Below are 15,455 nucleotides of genomic sequence, written 5' to 3' on the forward strand. Positions count from 1 at the left end.
ACAGATGAGATTATGAGTGCTGACTAGTGTTGGACATTGGCAGTACTGATAGATGGTACAAGCCACCACTTGAAAACCCGGGTGAATTCAAAATAACATAGAATCACAAAAGTGACGCCATGCGGTATGATCCTTTGCACCCAAGAGTCACGAAAGTGACGCCCCGCGGTTAAGGGGTTAAAAATAAAGAAAATATAAACATTTATGCAAACTGCCTACATTTTTTTCTCAGGCCATTGTGTATTCTGTTAGGGTGCTGATAAGGCTGGTATTTTATTCAATTTTGTATGCATATATCTGTATAGAGAAATCAATTGCAAACAAGTTGACACTAAAATAAATAATGTAGCATGAAAATTATGGCCAAAAATAAGAAAATATAAACATTTGTGAGTACTTGCTGTCTGACAACCCTCAGCTGACCTTGGGGTTTAGTGAGGCGCACCTGCGGGGCCGGCCAAAGTGTTAATGTAGATGAGACAGGCTTTTAGTGGAGTGCTGTGTGCAGTATAGTATAAAGGAAATTCATTATTAATGATTAGAATCAAGTTAATGTTACATATGAGTTGTTTTGTAAGAATTATGCAATGAATACAGGTATACGAAATCTCTTCAGGAGTACAGTAATCCTGCATATTTCGCGGTAGTTACGTTCTTGTAACCCCCGCGAAAAGCCAAATTCGCGAATACTCTATTGACAATTGAATCTTGCACTTGTATCCGTCCACCATGCTACCCATCACACAGTCCATCTCCATACTGGTTGCGAGACAATTCGCCATCAGACAATTCCCTTTCAAATAATGGACGATTCCCCGCCGTTCTATAAATATTCATTTTTCATTCATTGCCAGACGCCATGTATCCCAAACGGGGTGGCCAAGGGCTTAGAGTTAATTGTTTTACAGGGAGGGGCACTAATCCTCCACCAACCCCACTTGACACGTAGGGATGCCAACATTATCTGGTGTTCCCAGGCGGTCACCCATCCAAGTACTAACCAGACCCAACATTTTTAATCAATACTTTTATCTATCTATCTATATATTGCCAGATGCCTTAATCCCGTTTGGGGTGGCTACAAACAAATCGCCTCCAAGTCGCCCTGTCCCCTGCCATTTCGCTGCCCTGCTCCCAACTCACACACCCCTCTCTCATATACCTCTCCACCCCATCCCTCCATCTCATCCTCGGCCTCCCCCTCCCTCTTCCCCCCTCCACCTCACTCACATACACTCTCTTCGTCAGTCTTTCACCCTCCATCCTCTCCACATGGCCAAACCACCTCAGTGTGTTCCTCATAACGCTTCCTATCACATCCACATCAACACCACAACGCTCCTTTATATCCTCATTCGTTAGCCTGTCTCTCTGTGTGACTCCACAGGCTCCTCTTAAATAACTCATTTCCACTGCTCTCACTCTTGACTTGTGTCCTTCCAACAACGTCCAAGCTTCACATCCGTACGTTAGAGTTGGTACCACAATACTGTCATGTAGTAACTTTTTCACTTCCATGCTCACTTCCCTGTTTCTTATCACTGCTTTCAAAGAACCAGCAACCTTTCTTCCCTGCTGTACCCTTTCAAGCACTTCACCCTCCAAACCTCCATCCTTACTCATCACACTACCCAAGTACTTAAACGTACTCACATTTTCCAATTCCTCACCATCCAACCTCGCTGTACATTCTCTGACTTCACCTCTCTCGAAGACCATCACTTTACTCTTCCCTACATTCACCTTTAGATTTCGTTTCTTACACACACTCCCAGACTCATCCACCAAGCCTTGCAGCTCCCCTTCATCTTCACTCAACAACACAGTATCATCTGCAAACAACAGTACAGGGAGTTTCCAAACACTATCCTCTCTCACCAGGGCCACTCCAACATCCACTACCCTACCTTGTACCTCTTTTATTACCCCATCCATGTACAGATTGAACAACCATGGAGACATGACACATCCCTGTTTCAACCCAACTTTCAAAGAGAAAAATTCACTTAGTTCGCCATCCACACGCACTGCAGCCTTCGCACCATCGTACATACTCTTCACAGCATTCAACAACTTCCCATCTACTCCATATATTCTTAACACTTTCCACAATTCTTGTCTATCCACCCTGTCATATGGTTTCTCCAAATCCATGAAAGCCGCATACAACTTCTTTCCCTTTTCTAGAAACTTTTCCACTAAAGATCTAAGAATGAATATCTGATCTACACAACGTCTTCTCTTCCTAAAGCCTCCCTGTTCTTCTCCAACTAATTTCTCTGTTCTTTCTCTAACTCTGTCAATAAGTATCCTACCATACACTTTTCCTATTATACTAAGAAGACAAATGCCCCTATGATTACCACACACTTCTTTTTCCCATTTTCCTTTGTACAAGGGAATAATTATTCCTGACTTCCAATACTTTAATAACTATTTTTCTGGGGGATCCAGCAAAGTCTATGTTCGATAGCGTGGGCTCTGGATATTATTTATTAGTTGCACCTTTAGTCAATAATTAACTTATTTCTTCCTTGCTGTAGTCGCCTTTGAATTATATTCTAGTGTCATCAACAGCTATCTTCATTAATGAAGGTGAATTGTCTTGTTTTTGTTGTGACAGCGATTTGACTTGACGGCGAATTGTCCCGAAACCTCCATACTCAGCCCGAAATACCTTCTTACAAGATTGAAAGTACATACTCCATTATAAAGGAAAAACGTAAACACCATACTGTAATACACAATTATCTACACATTTATTCACAAAGCAGTACAAAATAAAAAGATGCAGTAACTGGTGATAGCAAACACTTGCTTGGTTGCATGTTCCCCCACTCACACAGTCGCATCTTCCCCGACCACTGCCAGCCATTTACTGTATGCTGCCAGCCTTCAACGCCACTCGAAGACTCACTGTCTGACAAAATGATTTTTCAATCATTACACCACAAGTTAAGTTGAAATGATTAAACTTGTTACCTAACAAATATATTTTTTGCTCAGTATCACGTACTGTACGTAGTATTTTTTTTTTTTTTTTCAAGGTGTGCACCACAAAACTTTTATTCACATCTATAAGTACAGTAATATTTTTAGTTAATGTCTGTTTGTTATCACTTTACATACCTTTAGTTACAGAAGAGTTTCACTCAGAGACATCAGACGAGGCAGGGGAGTTAGGAGAGGGATCATCATCTGACTCGTCCTCCATGCATGAATCTTCCATGCGTGGTGAGGCAGGAGAAGATGAGTTGCCAGATGTAGATGGCAGGGCAGATGCAGGACTGCGTTGGTTTTTCTTCGAGAAAAACATAGTTATTGGAAGTTGCTCCCTTTCACGCTTCATCTCCTTCATTATTTCATGGTAGGGAGCAAACACAGCTTCCATCCCATTCCTTCACTTTTATTGCCCTATCCGGTGATGGGTCATACGACATTAGCAGGGAGATGGTATGCCTCATAGTGCGAGTGATTTCCCCAAGCTTTTCTAGTGTCCACGCCTGTGGTAAATCATTGCTACCAGATTCCTCTTCCTCTTCCTCTTTCTCTTCTTCATTGAGCAGTTCTTCCAATTCTTGTGTAGTTAGTTCTTCTCCTGCATTCCCCAGCAGTTCCTCCCGAATTTCATTTTCTTGCAGGTCAGAAAACCCTTCACCTCCGACAGTCTTCGAGAGATTTTTAATTCTTACAAGTTCAGCATCAACAGTTGGGAATCTTGAAAAGCCATTCACGACTGAAGGCCACAATTTCTTCCAGCAGGAGTTGATGCAGCTAGCAGAGAGTTCTTCATGGCACTGTTGAATTAACATGATGCAGTTGGCTATGTTGAATTTCTTTCACCACATTTTGATGTTATCTCCTTCTTCTATGGCTTGTCTAATCATAGCAAAGCTTCGTGACACGTATTTTGCCTTGAAAACAACAATGATGCCCTGATCAAGTGGCTGAATAAGTGATGTGGTGTTCTTTGGTAGAAAAACTACCTCGATGTTAGGGTGTGCAAATTTAATTGATTCAGGGTGACCTGGGCAGTTATCTATTATCAGCAGCACTTTAAAGTCTATCCCCTTTGCCTTCAAGTAGCTTTCAACCTCAGGAACAAAACACTAGCAGCTGATTTAAGTCTTTCCCTTTAAGTGCACGTGGTTTTTTAACCCTGTATAGCAGCATAGGCTTGATCATATGACCAGCTGCGTTCCCACAGAATAGCAGCGATACTCTGTCCTTCTGAGCTTTAAATCCAGGTGCCTGTCTCTCCTCTTGAGATATAGAAGTTCTGCTGGGCATTTTTTTCCACCACAGCCCAGTCTCATCGGCATTGAAAACTTGTTCCGGCAGATACCCTTTGTCCTTCACTAATTTTTCAAATTCTGCTGGATACATTTCTGCTGCCACATGATCAGCAGAGGCTGATTCGCCAGTAATCCTGAGATTATGGAGTGAGAATCTCTTCTTAAAGTTCTCAAACCAGCCTTTGCTAGCCATAAATGTGTGCTTCCCATCTCTCTCTCCATCACTGAAATGATTGTACAAATCCTTGTCCTTTTATCGAATTTGTGTCAACAGGAATATGTCGGCGGTTCAAATCTTCAATCCATATGTTCAGCGCCTTTTCCATTTTAATCAGAGCATTATCACAAACTTGTTGTGACACCTTTGCTGACGTTGATGCACAGCTAGCAACTGCATGTCTTATTTCTTTTTCATTTTTCTTAACCTTTACACCACGGGCATGTTTCCCAATGTTTTGCGTCTCCAGCAGGTTTATTCGGGCTCCGACAGACTCTCAAAAAATATTTGCCAAAAATCAGTTATTAGTCCTAGAATATTAAAATTACATATGCATATAGCACATACCTTCAGCTTTCTCCTGGGATGTTTGTTGAGCCTTCTTCGATTACCGTAGGACTTGTGGAGACCTCTGAAGTTGGGTAATGAAGTCTCCACTTTACACTTCCCGACAACCCGTAATATGATTACCACAGCCAGATATTAACACTATAAACACTACTCTTTGATTATCACGTAGTTTGGGATCCATACTCCAAATAAAAACCACTGTGAAAGCAATGAAAATTACGAGCGCGTATGACCTTCCCTCTTGCGCCAGTTCGCTGTTGGTATTCTGTCATTTATTATTCATAAAACCCCTCACACTTTATATTTCTGTTACTATATAACACTTATATATATCTAGTCTTTATCCATAAGTTTCCTTCAGTAGTATTAGTTTATTGTCACTGCAGGGATTCAATTTCTTTCAGTAAAATACGTAGCACTCACTTTCTCGTCCTGTATACTAGCATTGAGAGTGAATGTCACTTTCACCTTCACTCTCATAACTCATAGTATTCATACATGCTAGAGTGAAACTTTCACTTTCATTACTCCTAGGGTATATACTCTTATTCTTATAATACTACTCATTTACATTTCTATTTACGTTCTCTATTTTATTTACGTTATTTACATTTCTATTTTATTTACACTGTGTTATGCACTGTCACTTGAAGTAACTTATAAAACTATTTTCCACTGTTCACATATATTTACATTCTTACTTTCACTTGCTGTTTGCACATTATTTACACATTATTTACAATTACATTTGGACTGTTTTACTCAATAGAAAGATCGTAGTCACTCTTTTATTAATTGTCAGCCCTTTACCTCTTTCCACACGAGGTTTAGTAGGGGGTAAAGGTCACAGGGCCCATTGCATGGGGGTGAAAAGTCCCTGAAGTTAGCAAGAGCAAACAGACGTACCTCCATATTGGAAGATGAGAGTGAACTGATAAGGGTGGGCCGGGGTGGTGGCCTACCTAGGGAAATGCATTACTGCCAACGTTAGCCTCTTGACAGCAGCTAATATATAGCACTGAAATGATTGGCAGGAAATCTAGACAATACATTATAAATTAGGTAGTTCCAGGTGAATGTAAATATCACTTAGGCTTCTCCCTTCCCTCCTTATATGTATATTTATTACGAAAATAGATTATACGGCATATTTCAAGGGGAAATAAACAGCAAAAATTAGCGAACGAGTGCATGTGAGGTGTTGTCAGGTGATAATTAGCCAATTCCAGGTGTATGGCACTCTCATGTACCTTATTTCTTTCTTTTATATATTATTTGGTATAAGAATAGGGCATAGGGCTTATTTCAATGGATGAAATCAGTGAAAAATTCCAGGGAAGATTGACTTAGTGTAGCATGGCCGGGCAGGCGAGAGGATAGGGTAATGGAGGGGAGGTAGGGAGGGGAGTCAAGAACGGGGAGAAATGGCAAAATTGTCAACAATGGATGGGAGTACAGATGAGATTAGGAGTGCTGACTAGTGTTGGACATTGGCAGTACTGATAGATGATACAAGCCCCCACTTGGAAGCCCAGGTGAATTCAAAATAACACAGAATCACAAAAGCGACGCCCCGCGGTATGATCCCTTGCTCCAAGCGTCACAAAAGTGATGCCCTGCAGTTAAGGGGTTAATGTAACGCACTGTCGACTCGTTCACTCCATACACACGACTACATGCAGCGTAGCTCATGCCACTTCTTAGCTTGTCCAGTAACACAATTTTCTCTGCTAAGGTCATAAATCTTCTTGATTGTTTTGTCACTTTGGAGTTCTTACTGATTGTATTATTAGCCTTCAGAGAGGCTGGCTTACGTCCTGGGGCCATGTGGAAAGCACATGGGAGGCAAGTGGCTTGTATCACAGCGCGGTTACAATTGCACCAAGCAGGTGAGGCAGACAGGCGTGGACTGAGGGATGCGGGGCAGAGGGGCCGCGGGAAAGGGACATAGGGTGGCGTGAGTTTACCACGCTACAATTGGAAGTGGTGGGAATTTCAAATTATTTGTTTTCCATATATTCAAGGATATTTTAGTTGAACTTATTAATGCTAAGAAAATCCGCGAGAGGGCAAAACCATAAAAAAAAAATCCACGAAACATGCGGGATTACTGTATCCGACCTTAGGCTCTAAAAAAATAAATAGCTCTCCATATGAGCTAGGACACTAATCCCTCTCAAAGTAAGCCCCTTCTGACTCTGCAGATGTAGCCCAGCGTTCTTTTCACTGCGTGAAACATTTTTCAAAGTTAGTTTTCGGTATCTCCTGCAGGTGCTTCGTTGCTTTCGTCATAATCTCTTCTTTCATCTCAGATCAGGAACCTTCAGCACAGTTTTGAGCTTGGGGAACTTGCCAGACCTGCAGGATGTTGTGCATGGCCAAAAATTCCTGAATCAACTGAGAAGAATGGGTATGGGCATTGTCATGATGCAGTTTCCAACTTGCTGCTTTCCAAAGTTCTGGTCTCTGCAGCCGAAAATGACTGATAACATCGAGGTAGTACTTTTTTTGACAGTCTGAAATTTTGGTGCATATTCGTGATGCACAACGCCACAATAGTTTAAAAAACTGCCGACATTCATTTCATCATGCTCCGGACCTGTCGTGCATTTTTGGCTTAGGTGACCCTGCGTGCTTCCTTTGGGATGACTGTGCTTTGGTTTCTGGATCATACCAGTACACCCAAGTCTCATCTCCAGTGATAACAGTCTTCAGAAAGTCTGGATCACGATTTGCACACTCCAACATATCTTGAGCAACATTCATCCACAGAGCTTGTTGTTCACATGAAAGGATCTTTGGAACAAACATGGCGGCAACTCTTCACATCCCCCAATCATCTGTTAAAATTTTGTGTGCTGATCCATCACTGTTTCCAGTTTTGTCAGCAATTTCTCTGACAGTCACCTGATGATTTCCCATGACCAAATCACAGACTTTCTTCACATTTTCAGTACTTCTGCATGTTGAAGGCCACCCAGGATGTAATCACTCTCGACTGACATTCGGCTATTTTTTAAATGATTGTACCACTCTGTTATTTGCATTACCCCCGTGGTTTCATTCCCCCAAACTTGCTGGATCTTCTTGATAGCTTGAACTTAGATATCACTTAGTTTTTGGCAGCCTTTGATGCAATAAATTTGTTCAACTTTTTCGGTCACTATGGCAGGTACGGGAATGTGACAAGCATAAGGTGCATGACCATGAACACAGGCTGACTGACAGCCACTGAGTCACTTGTGGTGGCTGGTATTAATCACACATGTGCTTTTAAGGTCCTGCACTGTGCTATACAAAACCCTGCCCCCTATCCTCCAGCTGGTTGGTGAGAAAAAATGCAAAGTTGGATACTTTCTGAACAGACTTCATATGAGGCCCCTAATAAGATAGTGTACTGAATGCCACATGTTGAAAACAGAGAAAAACGCAGTTAAAGTTGTGTAACTTTCAAAATGCCTTAACTTTCGAACTAGTGAATATTTTTTTTTTTTAGCTTGAAGTTCATACTTTCATGTCATGCTAATCTTGGTAGATGAGAAATTAGTAGCATTCTGAAAGATACAACAATAGCTGCATTTTTCTCCAATGTGGTTACTGAGAGACAAAAAGTATTCTCGGTAAGCATTTTTAACAATCAGACCAACCAAAGATATCAATGGGAAATGTTTACAAAAGCAAAAGCCCAGTGTTCCTGAGCTTCTTTCTAATGTTTTGTGCCCACATCTCGGGCCTCCTTGCTCTTTTTCTGATATGAGAAGGACCAGCAGCTTTTTGCTCACTACTAGAGTCACTCATGTTCTCGAGACAATGAGAAAAAACACTAAAATAGCTCTGAAAATAGCCAGTTAATCCAGGCAGTGTTCTAGGTGTCCATTAGAAAAATCATTATTATTATTTTTTTTTCCTTAGTGGCCATCTTGGTACATAACCCCCATCATTAACATGGGAGACCTGTACTTCCCAACAGCTGCTGGAAATTGCAAAGAAAAAAAATCTTAGCTGTGTAAAAAGATTTTTAATGCAGTGCTGTACTGTATTGTACTGTGAATCACAACTCAGACTTTGATTAATTGTTTCCTGCCTGAAATTGATGATTGCCAGTATGGTACCAAGAATGTAGCCATAATTTGCTTTCATAGTGGTACCATTCTGGGTCATTGGTAGCCATCCATGTACTGCATGCTTCTTTTTTACTGTGGAAAGCCGTGCAGTAGTACTGTAATTTGATGGTGCTCCTATTGTTGTTACAGGCACAGCTTGCAATCAGCCCACTCTAAAGGTCCATCCCATGTTGCTAGTGTCCTGACTAAACGCAATAAAGAACAGCAGATTCAAGGTGAGATAAATACAACTTCTGTCTATATCTGTTGCCAGACGCCTTAATCCCGAAAGGGGTGGTCACAAAAAAATCACCTCCATATCGCCCTGTCCTCCGCCATTTCGCTACCCTGCTCCTAGCTCACACCCCTCTCTCTCCTATACCTCTCCACTTCATCCCTCGATCTCGTCCTCAGCCTCCCTCTCCCTCTCCCCTCCCTCCACCTCTCCCCCCCTCCACCTCACTCACATGCACTCTGTTCATCAGTCTCTCGCTCTCCATCCTCTCCACATGGCCAAACCACCTCAGTGTGTTTCTTCTAACGCTTCCTATCATGTCCATATCCACACCACAACTCTCCTTCACTTCCTCATTTGTCAGTCTGTCTCTCCATGTGACTCCACATGCTTCTCTCAAATAACTCATTTCCACTGCTCTCACTCTTGACTTGTGTCCCTCCAACAACGACCAAGCTTCACTTCCATACATTAGAGTTGGTATAACAGTACTGTCACGCAGCAACTTTTCCACTTCCATGCTCACTTCCCTGTTTCTTATCACTGCTTTCAAAGAACCAGCAACCTTTCTTCCTTGTTGTACCCTTTCAAGCACTTCATCTTCTAAACTTCCATCCTTGCTCATCACATTGCCATAGTACGTAAATGCACTCACTCATTCCGTTTCCTCCTCATCCAACCTCACTCTGGATTCATTGACTTCATTTCTCTTGAAGACTATAAGTTTGCTCTTCCCTACATTCACTTTTAGATTCCATGTCCTACACACTCTCCCAGACTCATTCATCAAATCTTGCAGCTCCCCTTCATCTTCACTTGACAACACAGTATCATCTGCAAACAACAGTACAGGGAGGTTCCATACACTGCCCTCTCTCATTAGGACCACTCTAGCATCCACTGCCCTATCTTGTGTCTCTTTTATAACCCTATCCATATTCAGATTGAACAACCATGGAGGCATGACACATCCTTATTTCAATCCAACTTTCAAACAGAAAAATTCACTGTCCACACACACTGCAGCCTTAGCAACCCTCATGCATACTCTTCGTGGCATTCAGCAACTTCCCATTTATCCCATATATTCTTAATACTTTCCACAGTCCTGTCTATCCTGCCTGTCATATGCATTTTTCAAATCCATGAAGTCCACATACTAATTCCCTTCTCTAGAAACTTTTCCACTAAAGACCCAAGAATGAATATCTGATCTACACAGCCTCTTCCCTTCCTAAGACCTCCAACAACTTACTGCAATATTTTCAGTATTTGCATTAGAGTAAGTAATTGACAGTACTACAGTACTGTAGTATTATTAAACTATGAATAGGATTTTTATTTGTGGGAATAGGGTAAAGAATACAGGAAACTCGCATGGAACACGTGGGTTTCGTTCCTACCGTGCCGTGTTAGGTGCGAAATCGTGTATATTTAAATTACTCCATATTTTGCTCCCTGGACCCCCCAAATGTGTTGTTTTGCTGTTATCTGTCACTGGTAATCACTAGAAAGCACTTTAAGTGGTTAGAAGGTTTATTTAATGTTATAACTCACAAATACAGTACTCCACAGCAAAACTTCAACACACAAATACTGTACGTAAACACAAGGAAACGTTCCAGTGCCGATCATAGGTAATCATATAAATCAGCTTAACTGGTACCAGGGCTTTATTTAATGCATTATCTTTTTTGAGTGCTTTAACTTACAAGTACATACCAGAACAGTACATATTTAACTTAGAAATGCAGTACTGTGGAAAAGCTGTACAGCAAGTCTTTAACGAACAAACAAAAAAGGCAATATTCCGATGCCGATCATGGGGAATCATATAAATCAGGTTAACTGGTTACAAGGCTTTATTTAATGCTTTAATTGCTTACAAGTACATACCAGAACAATAAATATTTAACCTACAAATACAGTACTGTAGAAAAGCAGTACAGTAAGAGTTTAACGAACAAAAAAAAAAAAAGGCAATATTCCGACGCCGATCATGGGTAATCATATAATTCGGGTTAACTGGTTACAAGGCTTTATTTAATGATTTAACTTTATTTAAGTGCTTACAAGTACAGTACATACGAGAACAGTAAATATTTAACTTACAAATACTGTACAGTACTGTGGAAAAAATGAACCAATAAAAAAGGCAATATTCTGACGCCTATCAGGTAAACTGGTTATAAGACTTTATTTCTTGCTTTAACGTTATTTAATAGTACTTTAAGTTGCACATAAACTTATCAGAACAGTACAGTACTGTAAATATTTAACTTACAAATACTATGCTACTGTACTCGGGAATGTCTCACTCACTGAATAATTTCCCACCTAGATTGTCACGTAATCAAAACAAACCGCGCTCTGCGGTGACATTCGAGGATTTGATCTTTCGAAGGCCTCTCCTGCGTTAATTTGTAGTTTTCATAATGGTTCTTTAATCTTACGTTGTCTTATATGTATCCCAGCCCTTACCGTGTATAATTGCGAGCGCGTTCCGTGAGATCGTGTTCCGTGCGAGTTTCCTGTACTTCCCATGTAATGTATGAAAGTTGTACTGTGTATTCCCAGAAAATTGTATAAGGTGATTGTAAGGAACAGGAGTGGAATGCTGGAGGCCACTTCTCTTTTGTATTGATAAGACAAGGGTCAGCATTTACATGTGACCTATACCCCATGTCAGGAGCTCGGAGCATTGTTGTCGCCCAAGCCTACAGGAACTACTCATTTCATGGTTGTGCTGATAAAACATGACAAGCCAAAATGTTTTCTATTTAAAAACAAGGGAAATGACAGAGAGAGGGGTGGGGGGATTTGCGCTTTTGCAACCTCAAGCCATGAAACTCACCTCATCTCATGGTGGTGTGGCTAACCTTTAACTTTGCATTGCCTTCTTCTGGAGGATTTAAATAAAACTTCAATTCAAATTCTGAGTATGATAGATCTGGAGTAGGCCCACATTACCATGCGTTCTGGTGAGTGAATAATTCTGCTTTTACTTATAGGGTATACGATAATTATATAGAAAGTATGATAATGTTTGTGGTTTGATACGATAATCCAACTATAAAAGATTAACATAGGGGTGCTCACCATCCACACACTTGATGTAGTGCTGCTCTCAGGTGTCTGCCCTTTCCTCTTCTCACCATCCACGTGCTCGAAGTAGTGCTGCTCTCGGTTGTCTGCCCTTTCCTCTTCTCCCTCCATTCCTTCCTTCCTCTTCTGTCTTTCTTAACTTCATTCATTCTTTATCCTTTTGCCTATGGGTGACTTTACACTCCCTCTTTTGTCTTTCTTTCCTTCATCCTTTCCTCTTCCCTCTGCCTATGGGTGACTCTTCCCTGAGTGACAAGCCGAATGGTTTCCTGTACACCAGGAAACCATTTACTATGCTGGGTGGTAACCATATAACCAAATTATGGCACCAGGTGATTTAGTGGGTAATTACAGTAAGGTGCTCCAATCGGATTGAGCCGGTGAAGGTTTATATCCAAGGGATGGTTGGGGTTTATTGCTCACATAATGTCACTCAGGGATAAATGAGGCTGGTCATTCTCATCTTAAATGTCAGGACCAACTTGCCTAGCCCTGAGCTTCTACGCTTCTTATGGGGCAACGTAGGATTGGATGATGGATGGATGGATGAACATCTACTTGTCTGGAAGGGAGCAAGCGAGGGCCATCTCGCCTGCCCGCCAAAATTGGCTGGTCTCATTTTCTAGCAAGTTGCATTCAACCCACTTACTGTAATCTGAATGGGTCTCGCTACCCCTAAAATAGGTCTAGAGAGCTCTCAACAGTAATCCCTCACCTTTTGCAAGAAACAAATTTCCACTAAGTTGTTTGACCCTGTAACCCTTGCCGAGCTGCAGAGCTTATATGAAACGCAGTGAAGGTCTGCACAGGCCAAGCTGCAAGCCACGTATGAGGTACGATGTACATTAATTATAAAACAATGACTCAAAGGTGGCAAACTGTCCTACAGAGAATCAGCCCAGCAGGAATTAAAAAGAGCTCCCACAGACATAATACAGTATAACTGTAAAGGCCTAAATATCTTTTTTAAAGTATGGTACTGTATAGTGTTCTGGTGGAGGTGTTGTATTGCCATGCATGTGAAATGGGTAAGTAGGTGTTTCTTCATTGTTAATGTTGGAATGTCTGGGTCAAATGTTGTTGTAGAGGGTCTGATACAGACATACCACAAATTACGAGCATTCACGATCTGAGCATTTCAAAGATGCGAACATGAAAAAAATAACAAACATTTCACAGGTACGAACGTAACCACAAATAACTAATTTAGCTTGCAGCAGCCCATTGTGACCGCTTTTGAACGTGCCTGGTGACAGTACAGTGCTCCCTTAACGTCCACGGGGGTTAGGTAACAGGCACCCACATATGTTAATAATCCGCAGATATCTACTTCATCCATCCATCCATCCATCATCCAATCCTACATTGCCCCATGAGGAGCGTAGGAGCCCAGGGCTAGGCAGTTGGTCCCAACATTTAAGATGAGAGTGACCAGCCTCACTCATTCCTGAGTGGCATTACATGAGCAATCAACCCCAACCACCCCCTGGATATAAATCTTCACCGGCTCAATCCGATTGGAGCACAATAATTACTTACTAAACCACCAGGCGCCAAAATCTGTTTATATGGTTACCACCCAGTGTAGTAAATGGTTTCCTGGTGCACAGGAAACCATTTGGCTTGTCACTCAGTGTAGAGTCACCCACAGGCTGAAGGCAGTGGAAATAATGAAGGAAAGAAAGACAGAAGAGGGAGTGTAAAGTCACCCGTAGGCAGAAGGACAAGGAAAGAATGAAGGAAAGAAAGACAGAAGAGAATGGAAGGAAAGAAGGATGGAGAGGAAAGGGCAGACACCCAAGAGCAGCACTACATCGAGTGAGTGGATGGTGAGTGCCCACGCCTACCACACAAGATATCTACTTCCCCCTTTAAAATTACCCCTGGACCCCCCATAACCCTTTGGCTGCAGTGGCTGTCATGACAGCATACTGACTGTGCTCATTGTGGAGAAATAGGAAAAAAATTGTGTTGTTTTCAACTCGTGTTTTAACCCACGTATCATTAATCTTGAGAGCTAAAATTTTTGTCAGACGTTTGCAACAAACTGCATGTCCATAGGCACTCCAAGTGCAGAGAATGATTTGAGAGAATACAAGGTGTGTTTTGACTGATGCAGGAAATAGCCCAGAGAGGTGGAAATTACCACCAAACCACAAGACTTTTTCCATACAAAACAGGGTTACAGCCATGTTACCTCATCACAGTAATTGCAATAATGATAAAAATAAAACACTTCTTGCCAGTCTCCTATGATTTTGTTATGATATTCCAGTGTTTACATTAGACTTTAGCAAAATTAATGATTATTACAAACTTTATCAAGCTTCATGAATGACTTTTATTACCACTTACTATTATAAAGCTTAATGATATAATGTCATGAGTCATTTCATAGCATAGCTGCACAATTTGCAACCATAAGAATGTGTGATAACTAATGCGCTTAGCATCATGACTTCTCTGATTATTGCAAAAATATCACTAAATCCTTTGTTTTTTATCACAGTAATTCACAATAAAATATAAAATAACACTTTCAGCCACCCTCTTATGATTTCAGTGCGATTTAAGTACGTATTACTTTGTATTATTTACCAGAGAGAGGGGGGGGGGGATAGAGGGCAGCCAACTGGTTCAGATCAGATCATCGAGAGGAATGAGAGAGAGAGGGGGGGGGGAGGGTAGCAAACCGGCTTAGACCAGCTCATTGAGGGTACATGGAAGAAAGAAATACTCCCAGCCAGCCTGTCTTAACTTTTCCCCTGATGAATTAATGGCATTAATAAATGAAGTGGCTGAAAGGAAGAGTGTTATATTTGATTCACTGGATAATGATTGATTCACTGGACACAGCCATGAACTGTGTCTGGGATAATGTTACATTTGGAGTGAACAGTGTTAGCAGAGTTCAACAAGATAAAATCTATCTATCTATCTATCTATCTATAGCCCGACGCCCTAATCCCGCAAAGGGTGGCCGCAGACAAAACGCCTCCAAGTCACTCTGTCACCCACCATTTGACTCCCCTCCCCCCAACTCACCCCCCCCTCCCTCATATACCTCTCAACTCCATCCCTCCACCTCATCCTCGGTCTACCCCTCCCTCTCCCTCCCTCCACCTCACCTACATACACCCTCTTAGTCA

At 41.5% G+C, this 15,455-nt stretch overlaps 1 protein-coding gene across 1 annotated transcript in view; it reads left to right on the plus strand.

Moving 5' to 3' along the window:
• The window catches only part of LOC145394188 (tether containing UBX domain for GLUT4), a 673,993-nt gene that overhangs the window by 257,950 nt on the left and 400,588 nt on the right, over positions 1 to 15,455 (plus strand). The window contains exon 5 of the mRNA XM_080268173.1: positions 9,117 to 9,202. Within this exon, the coding sequence (XP_080124299.1) occupies positions 9,117 to 9,202 (86 nt within the window). The remainder of the gene's footprint in view (positions 1 to 9,116; positions 9,203 to 15,455) is intronic.

This window comes from Coenobita brevimanus, chromosome 26, assembly GCF_032717465.1.
Source record: "Coenobita brevimanus isolate Jiangsu-jjx chromosome 26, ASM3271746v2, whole genome shotgun sequence".
NCBI classification, from domain to species: domain Eukaryota; kingdom Metazoa; phylum Arthropoda; class Malacostraca; order Decapoda; family Coenobitidae; genus Coenobita; species Coenobita brevimanus.